Below are 16,933 nucleotides of genomic sequence, written 5' to 3' on the forward strand. Positions count from 1 at the left end.
TGAAATATGAAAATTTTCGCGTAAATCTGAAAAATGCAGTCGACAATAAAAATATAAAAAAATAAAGTGCTCTGATAGCCTGGAGACGGCTACAATAATAATCTTAGGTTTAGTTACAACCATTGTCAAAAGAATATTTATATCGATATATAAAAGTCAACCTTGGATGCGATAGTCGGGCTGCGGAAAAATATCTGCACGATATTCGTGCTGTCAGAGGAAACGCGAACCTAGCACCCAGACTTCCGTTCGACCATCGTTCTTTCGTTCTCGACCCGTCAAACCGACCAGAAGGAAAATGAGAGCTAAGGTAATAAGAATTTTTGCAAGACAAGATAAAAAGTGCAGAAAAAAATTGGAGTAGAGCAAGACTAAAAGTGGAAACAGATTTAGACTGCAATTTAATTGTTTTTATCTCGTTTTCAGTGGCGTAAGAAGCGTATGCGTAGGTTGAAGCGTAAGCGCAGAAAGATGCGTGCACGTTCCAAGTAGGTGCAGCGCCATCGACCACCAACTGGTGAGTACCCGCTTGGCCACAGGAGCCCTAGCGACACGCGAGATTCTAATTTGCCGTTTTTTGTTTGTTTCAGGAACTTTTGACCTACAAGCACACCATTACTGAAACATGCCGTCTGGGCCCCACATTGTGGCCCGAAAGTAATTTTGTAAAAACAGTTTTCGCGCAAAACAAGAAAATGTGCATTTAAAATACACTTCCGAATTTCACGTTTAAATTGATTCTAATAAATTACTGGATTTTCACAAAAGTTCCAACTGAATCAAATCATGTGTTCTTAATAATAGAGGGGTAGAGAAAAAAGCGGCACCCAGCGTGCTGTTTCAACATAACCACATTTGTATGTCATCTGTGTGTGTGTATGTAGCGCACAGAGCACGTTTTGGCTAAAATGTTACACTAATTTTTGACATTCCGATAATTTTTAATCCTGCAATATAGAGTAATTTTTTTCTCAAGCTTGGAAGTTTATGACACCGTGCCGGCAGAAAACTGGAGAAAGTAATCGCTTGAAACAAGAAGATTAGTGAGAGTGAGTAGCGTTTGGTAGCCAAATACCAAAACCAATTCAATCCAACATAGCCGACGCACCGTCCGACCGACTGACTGACCACATTAAACATTGATCATCGTGCTCCCGGCCAAGGCAGTAAATTTCCACTTAATCGGCTAATACAATTACACAAAGTACAATCAGACCAAGGGCTGCTGTTGCTTGCCCCTTGGGAGCGCGTGTCGTGCGCTCGTCAGATTGTTCCTGGGGCACCATTCGGAAATATCGATTTGTTTGCCGGAGAGGAGAAAAAGAGCGGCAGCCGAGCCGAGCGTTGTTCATTAGCGCCTTGATTTCTTCAATTATATACATATGTATGCAGATGTGCCAGCCAGAGCGGCCTGGCCTGCCGCCTGCCTGTTTTTCATGCTAAGGATGATGTTTCTGTCTGTCTGCCCGCCACTCCTCCCCCACTATTCTGAAGGTCGTTTGTCACTGTAATACACACATAAACGTCGCTCAACCGAGTAAGCAGAAATTTTAATGTAACAAGCAAAAATTACGATTGGGTGGCAGTTTGCCATTTACCATTTTGTGTGCCTTTTCTGTAAATTTGCATGCGCCTTTGGTTACGCTACGCTGCCGCTGTCGTCGCCCCCTCCACACCACACCCCATATAACGCCCTACCATTCCGTTCTAGGGGATGGATGGTGGCGAGTAGAGCTGTGGAGGATAAGCATGTGTACTTTTAAGTGCACAGAAGGAAAGTTGTGTAGGGTCTTGTTCGGGCAAACATGCGGTGTCGTCTGTGGCTGTGTCTTATCACTGGAGCAGACAACCGACGTCGCCATCGTTTGCGAAGTGAGGCAGTTCAGTTGTTTGCTTTTCCTGGCCGGCATTTGCCACTTGCATAAAGAGTGTCCCATTAAATGCAATTAAGCACTTTGATTCTCCTCCGCCTAAGTCTGTATAGGTTTTTGTTCCACAAACACACACACTCTCACGTGTACATGCATGAGTAAACATTGCATTGGCGCTGCCAATGGATGCGTGCAAAGTCTGGCAACATTGCGGGACATGTTCTAATCAGAGATGAGCAGGGTCGTGCAGTGATTTTAGTAGTCACGATATGGTCTTCCAGTGACTGGCTCAAGTTGCCATTCACTATTGTTCGTTATGAACTTTTGGTTGACTAAGCTTTAGTAAACAATAAGATTTAATTATAGATTGGCAGACTGTTTGCCCTGAGTAAGTACCCAATCGATAAAGAACATCACTCGACGTCAGGTACTTGGTCACAGGCTCATCTCCCATCCTGGTCACTTGCATGTTTATTTTTCCAGGCCCAGCCCAGCCCGGCCCGGTATATGTGCCGTTATTTGGAATTATTTCCCCACGACACGTGGCACGAAAAGTCGCCAAGTCTTGGTACACTTGCATGTTCGTCTATAATTTGTCCTTTTGCGGGCTGCTGCGGCTGTGTTGGCCAGTTTTGTTTGAGTCACGTAAATACGGTCGCAAGTTTCCTCTGCCCCAGAGTCGGTACCGTAGCCCCGTGCATGGCATGGCATGACCCATATTCCTGCCCTGCCAGTAAAGTACATGTGAGTGGATGTGTGTGTGTTTGGTTCATTGTTTGCCCATAGCTCCAAAAATTTATTCTCACTTTTGAAATTTAACGAGCCCGCGCGGCGGCATTTACGCTGATTTCCTTTTTGGCTTTCGAGAGGGCCACGAGGGTCGTTCTAGGCGTTTCCATTAACCCCCGCCGCTGGTCGCTTGCCAGGAAAAAGTGCATTTCCACTTGTGCACACACAATGCAAATGCAAATGCAACAAAATCAACAGCAAAAACAAAACCAAAGTCGCGTCGCGTTCCATTTCCGTTGTGCCACTTGCAGTTGCAGTTGCACTGCGCTGCCCATACCCATGCCCTGACCGCCCGCCCCGCCCCTCAATTGTTGCCCCTGGCTGGGACTGGGTCGCGTCTGTGTGTGACTTTTTAATTAGTGGCAATGGAGGCCAAATGGGGTGGCAGGGCAGCAGGGCTTGCTTGGCTTGGCCCCGGCACATTTTGGGTCTGCAGATAATGGATACTGAGCCACTTACCTCCTCGTATATGAAGGTGTCAATCTCCTCGAGCGGCTTGCCGTACATATCCTCCGGAAAGGGCTCAAACTTCCGCGGCAGCACATCGCCGTCCTCCACGGAGGCTTTGGTGCGCGGGTGGAAGCCATATTCCCGCACCAGCTGGATGTGCCGGTTCTCGTGCTTGACCTGCGACCTCTGCGTGTAGGCAACGACCTGGTGTTTGGCAACAGCTGCAAGGAGAGGAAGCACAACAGAAAGATGATCAGGGGTGTACAGAGGTTTGGTTGAGAATGAACTGTTTTGGCTTGGTTTGGTGAATATGCGTGCATTACCTAGTGCCACACTCCTACCACCCCCAGTATAGCTAATCGGCCGCCCTTTCTATTCCAGCAATCAGAAATATGCCTGATAATACTCCGCTCGTACAGTTGCTGCAAGCCTTAGGCGGCGGTGTCGCTGGGGGCTTGACTAGGACCTTGGTGCAGCCTCTCGACGTGATCAAAATTCGCTTTCAGATGCAAGTGGAGCCGGTGGGCAAGCACGGATACGAATCGAAGTACCAGGGTCTGCTGCACGCCTTTCGTAGCATATACAAAGAGGAGGGACTACGGGGAATCTGGCGTGGTCATAACTCCGGCCAGGTGCTGAGCATTACCTATGCAGTCGTGCAGTTCTGGTCGTACGAGCAGCTTCGAGTCAAGGCCCACAAGATGCCCTTCTTCGACGACCGACCGCTACTCTTGTACTTTGTATGCGGGGGATTGGCCGGATGTCTGGGCACCGTGGCTGCTCAGCCCTTCGATGTAATCCGCACTCAAGTGGTGGCCGCCGATCCCACCAGCAAGAGGAGTCGCATGAGCTCCCTGAGAGGTGTACACTTCGTACACTCTACTGAAGGACTGCGAGGCTTGTCCCGTGGCCTGGTCTTTACCCTGGCGCAGATCTTTCCGCTAGTAGGGGCCAACTTTCTCATCTACAAGTACCTGAACGCCCTTGTCCTCTTTATTGTCAAGAAGTCAAATCCCGACCACAACATTCCTGGTCTCTGCCTCTTCGTCAATGGTGCCCTCGCCGGGGTGTCGTCCAAGTTACTGGTCTATCCAGCAGATCTGATGAAGAAGCGCATGCAGCTGCACGGTTTTCACCAGGATCGACAAACGTTCGGTCGGAATCCCATTTGTCCGACGGCAAAGCAATGCTTCATGACCACCTTAAAGGGTGAGGGCATCTCCGGCTTTTATAAGGGGGTTAGCCCCACACTCCTTAAGTCCGGCTTATCCAGTGCCTTCTACTTCACTTTCTATGACTACATTAACCGCTACGTCATCCATCCTGTGCAGGACCGGGAAGAGCAGCGTCTGAAGGAAGAGAAGGCCAAGAGCGCCGCACCCAAAAAGGCCGGCTGGACCTAATAAAGATGCCCCATGTGGGTGATGCCAGCACCACACAGTCTCGTTAGTGAGCCCTAAACATCTCACCGCTGACCCATAGACACAAACGATTAAACACACCGGGAATGAGTTAAATTATTACACTAACATGGTTTATTTTGTACATCGGCACCGTTGGGGAGCTGCAGTGGAGGAGGGAGCAGTTCCTCCTTCAGATGTGGACATGTGGAATGTGGATGAGCGAACGAGCCATACGAGTATTATAAGTTAAAAGTCCAATGGAATCGGGTGAACTTGTGGGAATGAGCAATAGACTAGATGACCGGATGGCCAATGCAGGAACCGGCCCCTACGACCAGTTGGGGGCAGATCCCGACCAGCCACCGGTGGCGGGGGGCGAGTAATTGTAACCGTCCCCACCCCCGGAGGATGCACCGCCATGAGAGCCACCGCTATATCCTCCGCTGGAAGCGACAGCAGCAGTCACCACCTGGCTATCGTAGCTGCTTCCTCCGCCGGAACTGTAGCCCCCAGAGCCGTGTCCGCCGGAACTGTAGCCCCCTGAGCTGTAGTCTCCGCTGTTGTATCCTCCAGCGCCAGAGCCCGCGCTAGCTGCAATGGCTGCAATATGGGCATCATCGTGTCCGCCAGAGCTGTAGCCTCCCCCCGAGCTATAGCCTCCCGAGCTGTAGCCTCCGCTGCTGTATCCGCCAGCACCCGAAGAGCCGTGGGAGGAGGTATCAGCGCTAGCTGCAATGGCCGCAATATTAGCTATAGCATGACCAGAATCGTGTCCGGAGCTGTAGCCACCGGAACTGTAGCCTCCGGAACTGTGTCCGCCAGAGCTGTATCCTCCAGCACCCGATGAACCGTGAGAGGAAGAGCCAGCGGCAGCTGCGATTGCCGCAATCTGAGCATCATCGTGGCCAGAGCCATGTCCCCCAGCGCTGTATCCTCCGGAGCCGTGTCCGCCAGAGCTGTAGCCTCCGGAACTATATCCTCCGGAGCCGTGTCCGCCAGAGCTGAATCCTCCGGATCCGTGTCCGCCAGAGCTGTAGCCACCAGATCCGCCGTGGTTCTCGGTAATAATGGCATAGGTACTGACGTGGCCTCCTCCACCGCCATGTCCATCGTCATGGGAGTGAATCTCATAGCCGCCGCCGCCGCCGCCGCCACCTCCTCCATGCCCACCGTCATGGGAGTGAATCTCATAGCCTCCGCCGCCACCACCGCCTCCATGCCCACCATCATGGGAGTGAATCTCATAGCCTCCGCCGCCACCACCGCCTCCGTGATGATCTCCACCATGATCTCCCCCGCTCTCGGGCAGGTGGATGCGAATGTGGACGTGCTCCCGTCCAAATGAGGGCTTGCCCCATACCGCCGGACTGGCCAGCAAGAGCGCGCTCAACTATACGGGGAAAGGGAAAGATGACACTATTAGGATCCGTATTCGCTCGCAAGGGAGTGGAGTCCGCCGCCAACTCACAATGAAACAAGCTGCCATTTCTCCTGATGTCGAAAGTTGCCAAGGATTTGGATTGTAGCTCACCGGCTGCTGGGCTACGAACTATGTGACTGGAAATGATTCGGCAATCGTCTCTGCGCGCCGTTTTATACGCGCGCTTGGAGCAGAGCTCTCGAGCTCCGAAGTTGAGGTTATGTAAGTGGTGCGACGCGACGGCCGCTGTGGCAAGTGCAGGCGATAATCTCTCCGACGACGAGATGAATTGAGCTGAACTGAACTTGTGGCAGAGGCAGGGTCTGCTGCCAGCACGACTCATTGAAGGCCACATTGTTTCGTTTTACCTTTTCTTTCTCTCTACTCTCCACGTCTCTCTGCCTCTGCGCGATCGGCTAGAGTGTTGACCTTTCACATCAGCCTCATCATCATTGCCATCATTGACTGCCCTTTTGCAAAAACACTCTCACTCACTCTCTCCCTCTCTCCGTCTAATGCCGCTCTTGCGCCGCGCTGTGCCCCTTTTGTGCTCCACTTTCGTTGGATCTGGGAGAAAATCCGAATGGCCCTAAGCCTCTGCTGCATATTATTGGGTTGGCTGCTGCCGAAAATCGTTAATAATCATCGACATTCCAGATCCAGTTTTAGTCTCAATCCAAGTCTTGGCCCAGGGCCGGTCCAGTGTGGCTGTTAACCGTTAGTTATGTATGTTGTATTCGTTAATGTTTATGCATGGTTTATGCATGCTTATGCAGATACGATACGATACGAACTTCCTATTGGCAATTCCTTATTGCTGGATGTCTGGGCCTGGGCACTTGCATAACGAATTGGCCAAGCCAAGGGTCTGCCTGTCTGCTTTTGCTGCTGGCCGTCGTTTGTCATTAACCCATTGATGGCCATTCCCGTGCCGGAAATTAACCTGATAACATTGCTTACTCTGGTGCTGGCTGGCTTGCTGGAGCGAAAGCATTTCTCTCCCTCTCCCTCTCCCTCTCCCTCTGACACACACATACACACTCGCATAAACACAATAACAGGTTTTGTTCTATTTATGGTTTATTGGGTTAGGTCATTGTCTGAAACTTCTTCTGTAGCGCTGAGAGCCCCTTAGACTCCCTCTGCCGCCTCCCATCCGTAATTGGGTTAAGCTTCGCCTGCAGCAGATCCCCAGCGCCAGCATCAAAAATATCTTGTCATGCTCGGTTGCGCTGCAATGCTGGCGAAGCAGAGAAAAAGTACCGTAAGATTTTGACTCGCTCATCATCATGTGGCTCTTACATCAGCGGAGAGGCGAGGTCATGGCCAGTGGCCGCACTGGACGCCCAGCGTCTCGTTCGCTCTCACTTCCCTTCCCTGTCCATTGTTTTGCTTTCGCCGCTGATTAGCTACAGTTTTCATTAGCATTGAGTGGTAGGGGGAGTGTACGGGAGGGGGGTACTAGAGAGTGGGCTGCAATTTTCATCGGAAACGGGGCCATATGGCAATTTCGATTACGAACACCCGACAGTTGATTAACATGCCTCATCTTCCATCTTCCCATCTTTCATCTCGGTTCGGTCCCCATTCATATTGCCAAATCAATTAATAGACATTTAAATTCAGTCAAATTTGTAAACAAAAGCGTGGCATGGCATGGCCCCCTCAAAGTGGGGATGGAATGGATGCTTACATAAGGAACTAGTAGCAGCCACCAGAGCGACGCCAACGCAACCAGCTGTTGCCAATCGAATGATAATGATAATCATAATCATAATCATAATGATGTTGCTGATGGGATCTGTTCGACTGGGACTCGGATCGGAGTCTGCGACTGCGACTGCGACTGCGTTTGCGTCTGCGGCTCTTTCTGTGGCATTCGAAAATGCATTTCATTAACAGGAAAGCTGGCGTGCAACACTCCATGGGGATTACATCTTCGGCCAAGCCACCAAACGAGGGCCACGATGCTCATGATGATGATGATGATGATGGGTCTGGGCAACCGGTTGGCGGTCGCACATTAACATTAAATGCAACAAAGACGCATCTTCCCCGTATTGCATAACGGTCCCACCAGGTCGGAGCGCTTGCCGCATCTTCATGCGGAAGCAAAGTCATTCTCAAGGCGCCCAAAAACAAAAAGGAAATTACACACAGACACAGAAAGCAGCCAGTCTTTCGGATTTCCCAAAAAAACCAGTTGCATCTAGCCAACCGCGAAACGGGGTGGGTGGAGAGTGGTGGCACGTTGCAGTTGCAGTTGTCGTTGCAGACCTTTGCACAAGTTCAATGGTGACGGGAAATGGGAATGTGATTGTGATTGGAGATGGAAGATAGGTGATGGGTGATGGGTGGTGTAGGGACTGCAGACTACAGGGCCAATTATGCACCAAAGGGGTTTGGCTGCAATTTCTATGGGTTGCACATCTTGGCCCCAGGCGAATCGAGTTCCAATCCGCAAAGCGAGTCAGAATACGGCGCAAGGTAAACTGCAAATGAAAACTGCATCGAAACAGTAATGCCCAAAGGCTAACCGGAAATTGAGCACTAAAGCAGAAAACAGGCAGTCTCTGGTTTTCCAAAACACCAGTTGCATCTAAGAAACCGCAAAAGACAGTGGCGAGTGTTGGGACATTGAAGTTGCAGCTGCAGCTGCGTAGAGCTTGGTCCTTGGTAACGGGAAATGGGCTTATAATTGGAACTAGGACTGAGATTGGACCGCAGAGAGTGATGGGTCAATTATGCTCCATAGGAGTGCATGCTTGAACTGAAACTGAAAACTGCCAAAAACTGAAAAGTAAAGTAATTCTTAAAACGTCGAGAAACAAATAGGAAATTACGCACAGACATAGACATAGACATAATTAGCCAGCCTTTTGGCTTTTGCCAAAATCCCTTTCATCTAGGCAACCGCAAAGGTGGGTTCTGTGTTGGCATGATGCAGTTGCATTTGCGCAGATCTTTGTACAAGTTCAATGGTGATGGGCAATGGGAATGGGATTGGGGACTGGAGATGTTATATGGTTGATGGAGGGAGACAACAGACTGATGTTGCAATTATGCTCCCTGGGGATGGATTTCTGGCCCCATGCGAATCCAATTCGAGGCGGACAATGAGAAAAAAAATGCGGCACAAGGTAAACTGAAACTGAAAACAGAACGAAATAAATGAAAAAGAATGGGCCAAAGGAGGAGAATAAAGGCAAATGCAGCCATTGCTCTACATATTTAATTAGTTTCCGTTTCCGTTGATATTCGTAATCCGCAGCTGGCATTGTTAACCCTCCCCCCCCATGGATATCCTCCACTTACAATGGTCCCCATATAGCCTGCTAGCGTCCCACCCACCCCATCCAGTGAGAGGACAAATTGTCTGTGCTCTGTGGCGCTGTCCCTGTCCCTGTCCCTGTCCCTCTCCCTGGCGCCCCGCCTCTTCCTCTGCCATGGAAGGTTCCTGCCTGTGGAAAACGGTTGCGTAACTTATGGCCAGTCATCAGTCGAAAGTTTGTCCGGGGGCTGGAAGAAGAAGTTCCTCACATTTTCGATTTGTTTATCATTTATTTAAATGGCGCCGGCCTTAGGGCCGGGTCCAGTGCACAACCTTAAGCCGCCATTAAGCGGCTTCGATCCACATTTTATCCGCCCAGACATAGAAGCAGAATCAGAGGCAGGCCCCAGACCCGTACTGAACCAAGGGCACACACAATGAGCAATGCTATTTAATTATGTTGATGAGCCTTGGCCGAGCGGGAGCCTCAAAAAGGAAAAGGCAACACGCACAAAGAGCAAATTCCTTCTGCTCCTTCTATTGAATCTCCAATCTCTACCTCCTGCACAGTGGTTGTCTTCTGATGAGACTTGGGAACAAATGAACAGTCACAGGAAAATACGCTCTCGTTTAAGCACTCTCTGTAAAGTTTTTGGGTATATATGGATGAAGATGTTCCGCACAACACACAACGCCCACTGTGCCGCATGTTTTGCTGAGTTGGCGTGCAGGTGTCGCTGTCAGAGTGTCAGAGGAGGAAGGAGTCTTTGGCCCTGCCTTCGCCTTTGGCCCTCTTTTCGTATGCATGCCCTCGTATCGTATCCAGATTTGATGGCCCCAAATCCCCAACTAAGGCATAACATTTATGTATGTGGCCAGTAGGGATTTGGACATGTGGTTTGGGGAGTGCGGAGTGGGGAGTACGGTGGCATAGAAAACTATCAATAGCTGGAGTTTAATATTTCAGACTCACCTTTTTCATCATTGGCCCCGGCTTGATCATCACTCATCTTGACTGATTGTCGTCGTTTTGTTTGTTTTGCGCCTCTGGCGGTTGTTGCGATGCTGTTGTCTCCTGTATTTTGTGTCCTATGCTATATATATATATACATATATATATCGTATCTCCTCAGCGCAGCGGCATGTCTCTCTTATTCTCTCCCTCTCTCAAAGCTCGGCTCTCACTCGATAACGGAATGTATTGTATGTATGTAGTACTATACATACATATGTACATATGTCTCACTCCCTCACTCTCACTTTTCATGCATGCGGATCGCTTCGTTTACCGTTAATATTGTCACCGTTCCCTTTGTTAACCATTTTGTTGCTATTTCTCCTATGATTGTTGTTGCTGTTTTTGTTGTTGTTGTGCTTATCACGCTGGTGCTTTTCATGATGATACTATGGCTATAGTATGCAAATCTTATGACTACGACAGTTTCCAATAATGGCACTTGGCATCGCTGCGGCTGCTACTGCTGCTGCTGCTACTGCCCCAATCCAATCCAATCCAGTCCTCTCCTCCTACCCAGCACTCTCCTCCCAGCAAGCTTGAAGAGCCAAGCCAAGCGATGCTGCTTCTTCTACTTCTATTGTAAGCTTTTGCTGGCTTTTGTGCTGATTATTGCTTTACATTTTGTGATGCGTCTGTTTGGAAGAAAGAGGGAGAGATGTTTTGTAGATATTAGAGAGTTTGGAGAAATGTACTAGTGGAGAGATTTTTACTTGTGTAATGGCCTTATCCCAAAAGCAACGGGAAGGGCAAAAATAAATTAAATCTGTTCTCTCAGGTCTTTAGCCCATGGACGCCGCAATTGCTCTTCGTGTCATGTAACGGTAATTGGCAACGCGCTAATCCCCGGCAGCTTAGGGGCGCTGCTCAAAACAGTAAGTACCATACGTACTCGTGCACAGTGCACACATGTACGTAACGACTTACTCACATTACGTATATGTGCGTAACGGAAAAGATAAACACACCCACAAAGGTGGGAGAGAAAGATGCTGAGACCAAGAGCTGATTGAGACGAGGGTCGGAAGATGGAAGGCCGCTTTAAGACTTAAACCTTAACAAAGATACAGTTAATTAACATTATGGGCGTCAAGCGCACACACACACACACACACAAACTGACTGGCATCCCCTTATACATATGTACGTACTTGCTCGATGCTCGCACAAAGTAAGATACAAGATACAAGAATTGATAAATGGGCGCCCAACAGAAAGCAATGAGGTTGCGTGGGCAATGGCGTAGTGTGCGAATTTCTGATGGTTGGTGGGTGGGTAAATGAGGACACGCTTGGAAGCTGCTCATTGCTCAGTGCTTTGTGTCTGTCGGCTGTTCTTCTTGATGCTCCTCCTGCCATTGTTGCTGGCGTTGCTGTAGGCCTTCTTCCTGTTGTGTTTTACAAACTTCTTGACACGTCTGAGCGCGCTGCAAGCGCCACTGACGGACGGGCAAAAATGGAAAAACGTTAGATGAAGGCGCCCATAAAATATTCAATATCAAGTTTGCCCCCTGCTCTACCTCTACCATTATACCACTCCACCACTCTCCTGTGATGGCAGGCAGTTGATGTTTGCTGGCGGAAATTTGCTGTGGGCGGTGGCGGGAGGGTGAAGCGTGGGGCACGGTGGGCCAAAAGCCATTAGGCGCCCGAGATGCCATAGAAGATCTCCTACCTACAATCCTCACCTGCATCCCTGTTTACGTTACACACAAATCGTCAAAAATATTTTTATTACAACAATAAGAGACGAGAAGGCCCACAAAGGCATTAAACAATGTGTTGTTGGCTTACAATTTTCTGAGAAGGTCGGGGATCGGAAAGGGAGCCTGCCCCAAGGGGGAAGTACTACGGGTTTCTGTTGTTGTTTCCGTGCTGCTGTTTTTTTTGGGCGTGACCAGCGGTTGGTTTTAAAGTTGCCCCATAAAAGGGAAAAAGCTGAAGTCTCTCTGCCATTGCGGCCCCCAAAGTTGTGCTACAAATTTTGTTATGCCCCCACTGACGGTGCCACATGCTACCACTACACTACTCTTTGTTTGCTCTCGCACGAAAGCGAACCGAACGAAAAGTGTGGCCGCCTAGTTAAGTGCACATCAAGAGCTAATTTATGGCCCAATCCTCGTGCCACACCACACTATGCCGCACACTATACCACACCACATGAGCTGTGGTTGTTGTGGGTTGCACAAACATTCATGCAAAGGCATGCTTTCTCCAATCTCCGGCCCTGTCTTTCTGTTAAGCATTTATTCGGTTTTACCTTTAAAAATGTTCCTTTAATTGTTGTTTACTTTAAGTTTGTTTCAATTGTTGTTTCCTTTGTTGAATTGTATATGTTGTCGATGTGTTATAAATGATGATGTGCCACTTTATGTAATCGTTGAACGTGAGTGCAGTATATCTATTTTTATATACGCGTTGTATTCAGCTGCATAGCACACAAAAAAAACAGTGAAAGCCCCCGCAAAAGGAGTTTCATGCGTTTTTCACACGTTTTGCATTTCACTTTCACTTCCCAACACTGGCCTGGGCCCACAAACACACACACTACGCCTATTGTTGTTGCTGTGTTTCATTTGATTTTATTTTACATTAATTACATTTTTATTTAGCAACAATGGAGTGGGATGGTTGAGCGGGAGGCAATCACACAAAAAAAAGGAAAACCAAAAGTATAAAACTTCAGGCACGCACATTGTTTGACACACATACACCCTCTCGCTCGCTCTCGCACACAGACTTCGTCCTGAGAAGTGTTATTACAATTTACTGTTGATTTCTTTTGCGAGAGAGAGCGAGCGTCACAGTTGGCTCTGCACAAGTTATATTCACTACAATGTAAGGGAGTCCGGTTATCCGCTTGCCTGCTCTTGCGGACAGTCATACCTCCTATCGAATATACCATGGCTCTGCAGGTGCGTGTGTGTGTGTGTGTGTGTGTTTGTGTGTGTGTGCGAAAGCGTGCGAAAGAGCGCGAAAATGTAGGTTAGTTTCCGTTGTGTCCCCCCACTCCTCTCCGCTCTTCACTCTCCGCACTCCGCACTCTTCCTTTCTTGCGCTATCCTACAGCAGCAGCACCAGCAGAAGCAACAACAACAGCACTATCATGCAGAACATTTCACTCTATTTTTGGGCGCTGAAGAATTTTTCTTTGCTGCACTTGTGCGTGTGTAACAGTATTTGCCAGAATGTACATAGACGTGTGTGTGTGTAGGCTTGGGGTTTCCTTTTAAACATTTTTTTTCCTCCTCCCTCCTTTCTTTTTATACAGTATTCCTTGGGCTTTCATGTAGCTGCTTTTCAATGGGTATGCGTGTGTGTGTGTGTGTGTGTGTGTGGCAGATGAGGAATATACCGTACGTTCTAAAGGACGCGTGCGTTTACTCTAAGGTTCGTCGTGTGACTGAGCTGTAAAACGGGTTTTCCTTGCCGTTTGACGTAATCTGCAGAGCAACCGCGATGCAGAGCGATGAAACAGCAACAGTAACAACAACAGCAACACTGCCAGCCAATGAAAATTCCCCCCAATGTCCCCCAATGCCCTAAAAGGACAGCCAGGGAAATTCTCTCCCACGCTCTCTCTCTCTCTCTGCAACTGAAATGTCAGCAAGCGAAAGCGAAACGAGTCCTTTTTCTCCTCCGCTCCCTCTCCCGCTCTCTCTATATGTCTTGAAGGCCTGCCGGCATAAACAAATGCCATGCCACATGCTCTGGCAGAACTTCCCCCTATTCTGTTCCTACTGCTGCCACTGCTGCACCGCGGGGCAAATGTTCACGCTCGCTTCTACTTCCTCCGCCCGCAAACCCTAAGAAAATGTCAAAATGATTAAGCTTGAATATGGGCCACTGGCTAACAAAGCCAGGAGGAGGCAGTTCTGCCCCTTCCACTGCTGCAGCTGCCACTGTTCATCTATTTCCATGGAAAGTAGGCACGGGGAATGGAATAGGTCTGGTCAGTAATTCAATTCGATTTCCGTATCTTAAGGCAAAAGATGCGTATACGTATTATTCCAACGGTTCGTATACGTAATATTTATTTGTAGAGCTCTATGTTAAGATCAACCTCAGAGCGTTCTCTTTCATAACCCACACTCGATCGCAACCCTGGTCCAACTGATAAGCGGCTACAGTAAACACTCGCTTAACTAAAAAATGCTGTTACGGTACGTTAAATAGGGCTAAAAGTGGGAAATATATTGTTCGAAAATCCATATTACATGAACTTTTCTTTTTTATTCGGTCTATCGATGTGCCACTGTATGATCCAACCGAATTCAAGCCGTTCGCAGAGCTCAGCGCTTAGTACTCGTCGCGGTTCCGTTCGACTCGGAAGAAACAGCGCAAAAATTTAGTGAGCTAAGCACAGTGCCCCAAAGCGATAAGCTTATCAGAACCCTCAGCCCCAAAAGCGGATGCCATCCCAGCGCAATATGAATCTGGGGCTCTCCCCGAAATACCTTCGACTGATCCTGGTCATGGTAATGGCCCTGATCCCGACCTTGGTGGACTGTAGCATCAACAAAGCCAATTCCAATCACTCGGCCAACTATGAGGCGTCCACACGGGAAATCCTGGATAGAGCAACAGAGCGGATGCAAACCATTTGGAACATGAAGCAGAGGATTTTCCTCCAGCTGACATCTAAGGGAAAGTCGCCGCTGGGCGGACAGGCGCCCAGCAAGCAGGAGGTCGAAATGGAGACCTACCACCTGATGTACGAGCTGGCGGCGAATCTGAGCGTAGTGCCCGTGAAAGAGTTAGAGGATCCGCTGCTGCGACGTCGCGTCCAGCGCCTGTCCAAGCTGCAGTTGCAGGGACTGCGGCCGCGGAACTACGAGCAGGCCAAGGATCTGCTGCGGGCCATGAGGAACTTTGTGAGTGGTCCGTTGGTCTGCACCTTCGAGGAGTGCACCACGCGTCGCCCCCTGGCCATGTATCCGCACATTGTCAACAAGAACATGCGGGCCAAGCACTACGAGGACCTGGTCCTTAACTGGTTCAGCTGGCGACGGGCCATCAACGACAAGGACACGGCCAAGTCCACCTTCATCGACTACGTGCGGCTGCTCAGGATTGCGGCCACCTACAATGGACATGTAACGCCGTCGAGGACGTGGTACCTCCACTACGACACGGAGAACTTCCAGGCCGAGATGGAGGCGGTAGTGTGGGAGATCATGCCGCTCTACCGCGAACTTCACGCTTATCTACGGCACGAGGTGCAGGTAACCTACCCGAAGGCGGACACTAAGAGCGACGGCGCTATTGTGGCACCGGTTATGGATCAGATCCTGTCCCAGGACTGGTATCCGCACCAGTTCTTCCGCACTCCTCACCCAAGCAGGCAGCACCAGCTGCCGTCTGTCCATCGTCGTCTCGAAGAAGTCCTAGTCACTCCCGTGAAGATCAACAAGAAAGCTGCCGAGTTCTTCGAGTCGCTGGGCCTCAATCACATGTCCGAGTGAGTGCAAACCGTTCCCAACCTATCCTTTCTCCTTTAAAACCGATCACTCTCTGTCTTTCCAGTGGGTTCTACGACCGCTACTCTCGGCGGATGAACGATGACGAGGGCGGGCCGGACTGCAAGTCTCAGGTCTACTACTTCCCACCGGATGTGGCCCTGCGCTACTGCCCCAAGTTGGACTATAAGAAGATGATGCAGATCCATGGAACGATGGCCGAGTTGCAGTACAATATTTACAAGCGGAATCTGCCCTTTGGCCTGGACACCGAGCCCTGTCCGGGCTTCGGCAGTGCCTTGGCCGAGACTGTGGTTCTGGCCTCGGGCACGGCCCGGCACTTGCATCGGCTGCACATCTTGCTGAACGAGAGCCTCACGGAGGAGCAGTCCCTTAATCGGCTGTTCCGCATGGGGGTGCACACCCTCGTGGCTGTGCCGCAGTACTTCATCAACGACAAGTTCCTGGTGGACGTGATGGATGGACGGATCGGGGTGAAGGAGTACAACTGCGCCTATTGGCGTCTTCAGGACAAGTTCGCCGGCGTCCAGCCTCCTGCCCTGCATTCATCGAAGGATTTTGATCCGGACTTTAAGTTCTATCGGGGCATGAACCCGGAAACATCCAACACCAAGTAGATTAACTAGCTAACTCTTAACTAGCTGGGAATCTAATTAAACCTTCTCGTCATTTTTTTGTAGGAAATTTCTGTCGGAAATACTGGGATTCCAGTTCTATCGCTCCTTCTGCCTGGTCAGTGGCCAGTATAAGCCCGGAGATGCAAAGTTTCCTTTGCACAACTGCGATTTCTACGACAGTAAGGAGGCGGGCGATATGATGCGGGAAATGATGCAGCTGGGGGCCTCCCGGCATTGGCGGGATGTCATGGAAATTGCCACTGGCGAGCGAAAGTTGAGTGGTCGTGGTATTCTCGAGTACTTTGCCCCGCTCTTCACTTGGCTGAAGGAACGCAACAAGCAGCTGGACATTGAGCCCGGCTGGGATGCCGACGATCGTGAGTATCTTGGGATTTTCATTGATTATTTCATTATTTATTCTTATTTTTTCAGTATGCCGAAAGGAGTAAAACCCGCACCCCAAAATGGGGCAACCTATTGCAAATAACATATATCCTTTACGTATTAAGTTCCAAGTAAAAATATCATATGAAACAGCTTGGCAGATTTACCTATTAAACTGGGCATCTTCGCCCTAGAACCTTTACAAAAAAGCATATCATAAAAGTATTAGATATA

General features: G+C 49.4%; 4 protein-coding genes across 11 annotated transcripts in view; 2 read left to right on the forward strand and 2 right to left on the reverse strand.

Annotated features, from left to right (window-relative positions):
* Positions 1 to 13,657, reverse strand: part of LOC108158872 (sodium channel protein 60E) — a 31,692-nt gene extending 18,035 nt beyond the window's left edge. For 5 of the 7 annotated variants that reach the window (XM_033392349.1, XM_033392348.1, XM_033392345.1 and 2 more), the window contains exons 1-4: positions 13,579 to 13,656; positions 12,479 to 12,646; positions 10,178 to 10,854; positions 3,120 to 3,331 (exon numbers count right to left, since the gene is read on the reverse strand). In XM_033392349.1, coding sequence (XP_033248240.1) covers positions 3,120 to 3,331; positions 10,178 to 10,214 — 249 coding nt within the window. In that variant the 5' untranslated portion in view covers positions 10,215 to 10,854; positions 12,479 to 12,646; positions 13,579 to 13,656. Of the gene's footprint in view, positions 1 to 3,119; positions 3,332 to 10,177; positions 10,855 to 12,478; positions 12,647 to 13,578 lie in introns of all 7 variants that reach the window. The other 2 variants (XM_033392350.1, XM_033392351.1) reach the window with 1 other exon arrangement.
* On the forward strand, positions 199 to 4,634 carry LOC108158879 (mitochondrial thiamine pyrophosphate carrier). 2 transcript variants are annotated; one of them, XM_033392357.1, is made up of 5 exons: positions 200 to 310; positions 427 to 517; positions 591 to 1,049; positions 3,492 to 4,319; positions 4,442 to 4,628. In XM_033392357.1, the coding sequence occupies exons 4-5, from the start codon at positions 3,503 to 3,505 to the stop codon at positions 4,558 to 4,560; spliced, it is 936 nt and encodes a 311-aa protein (XP_033248248.1). In that variant the 5' UTR covers positions 200 to 310; positions 427 to 517; positions 591 to 1,049; positions 3,492 to 3,502; the 3' UTR covers positions 4,561 to 4,628. The 2 variants fall into 2 exon arrangements, with proteins under 2 accessions (XP_017147121.1, XP_033248248.1); XM_017291632.2 differs by having other exon boundaries at positions 199 to 310; positions 3,492 to 4,634.
* LOC108158877 (loricrin) lies at positions 4,820 to 6,291 on the reverse strand. Its single transcript, XM_017291631.2, has 2 exons — positions 5,982 to 6,291; positions 4,820 to 5,903 (listed from the first exon to the last, which is right to left on the reverse strand). Exons 1-2 carry the CDS (start codon positions 5,997 to 5,999, stop codon positions 4,842 to 4,844), a joined length of 1,080 nt encoding a protein of 359 aa, XP_017147120.1. The 5' UTR covers positions 6,000 to 6,291; the 3' UTR covers positions 4,820 to 4,841.
* Positions 13,658 to 14,520: 863 nt separating the features above from the next.
* LOC108158876 (angiotensin-converting enzyme) lies at positions 14,521 to 16,908 on the forward strand. Its single transcript, XM_017291630.2, has 4 exons — positions 14,521 to 15,679; positions 15,745 to 16,311; positions 16,379 to 16,692; positions 16,748 to 16,908. The coding sequence occupies exons 1-4, from the start codon at positions 14,631 to 14,633 to the stop codon at positions 16,762 to 16,764; spliced, it is 1,947 nt and encodes a 648-aa protein (XP_017147119.1). The 5' UTR covers positions 14,521 to 14,630; the 3' UTR covers positions 16,765 to 16,908.
* Positions 16,909 to 16,933: the final 25 nt, after the last annotated feature.

The sequence above is a fragment of the Drosophila miranda genome, chromosome 3, assembly GCF_003369915.1.
Source record: "Drosophila miranda strain MSH22 chromosome 3, D.miranda_PacBio2.1, whole genome shotgun sequence".
NCBI classification, from domain to species: domain Eukaryota; kingdom Metazoa; phylum Arthropoda; class Insecta; order Diptera; family Drosophilidae; genus Drosophila; species Drosophila miranda.

Coding starts and splice junctions, on each gene's coding strand:
- LOC108158879 (XM_017291632.2), top strand. CDS start 3,503: ATGCCTGATAATACTCCGCTCGTACAGTTGCTGCAAGCCTTAGGCGGC.
- LOC108158876 (XM_017291630.2), top strand. CDS start 14,631: ATGCCATCCCAGCGCAATATGAATCTGGGGCTCTCCCCGAAATACCTT. Junction 15,680..15,744: donor GGCCTCAATCACATGTCCGA/GTGAGTGCAAAC, acceptor CTGTCTTTCCAG/TGGGTTCTACGACCGCTACT. Junction 16,312..16,378: donor CCGGAAACATCCAACACCAA/GTAGATTAACTA, acceptor ATTTTTTTGTAG/GAAATTTCTGTCGGAAATAC.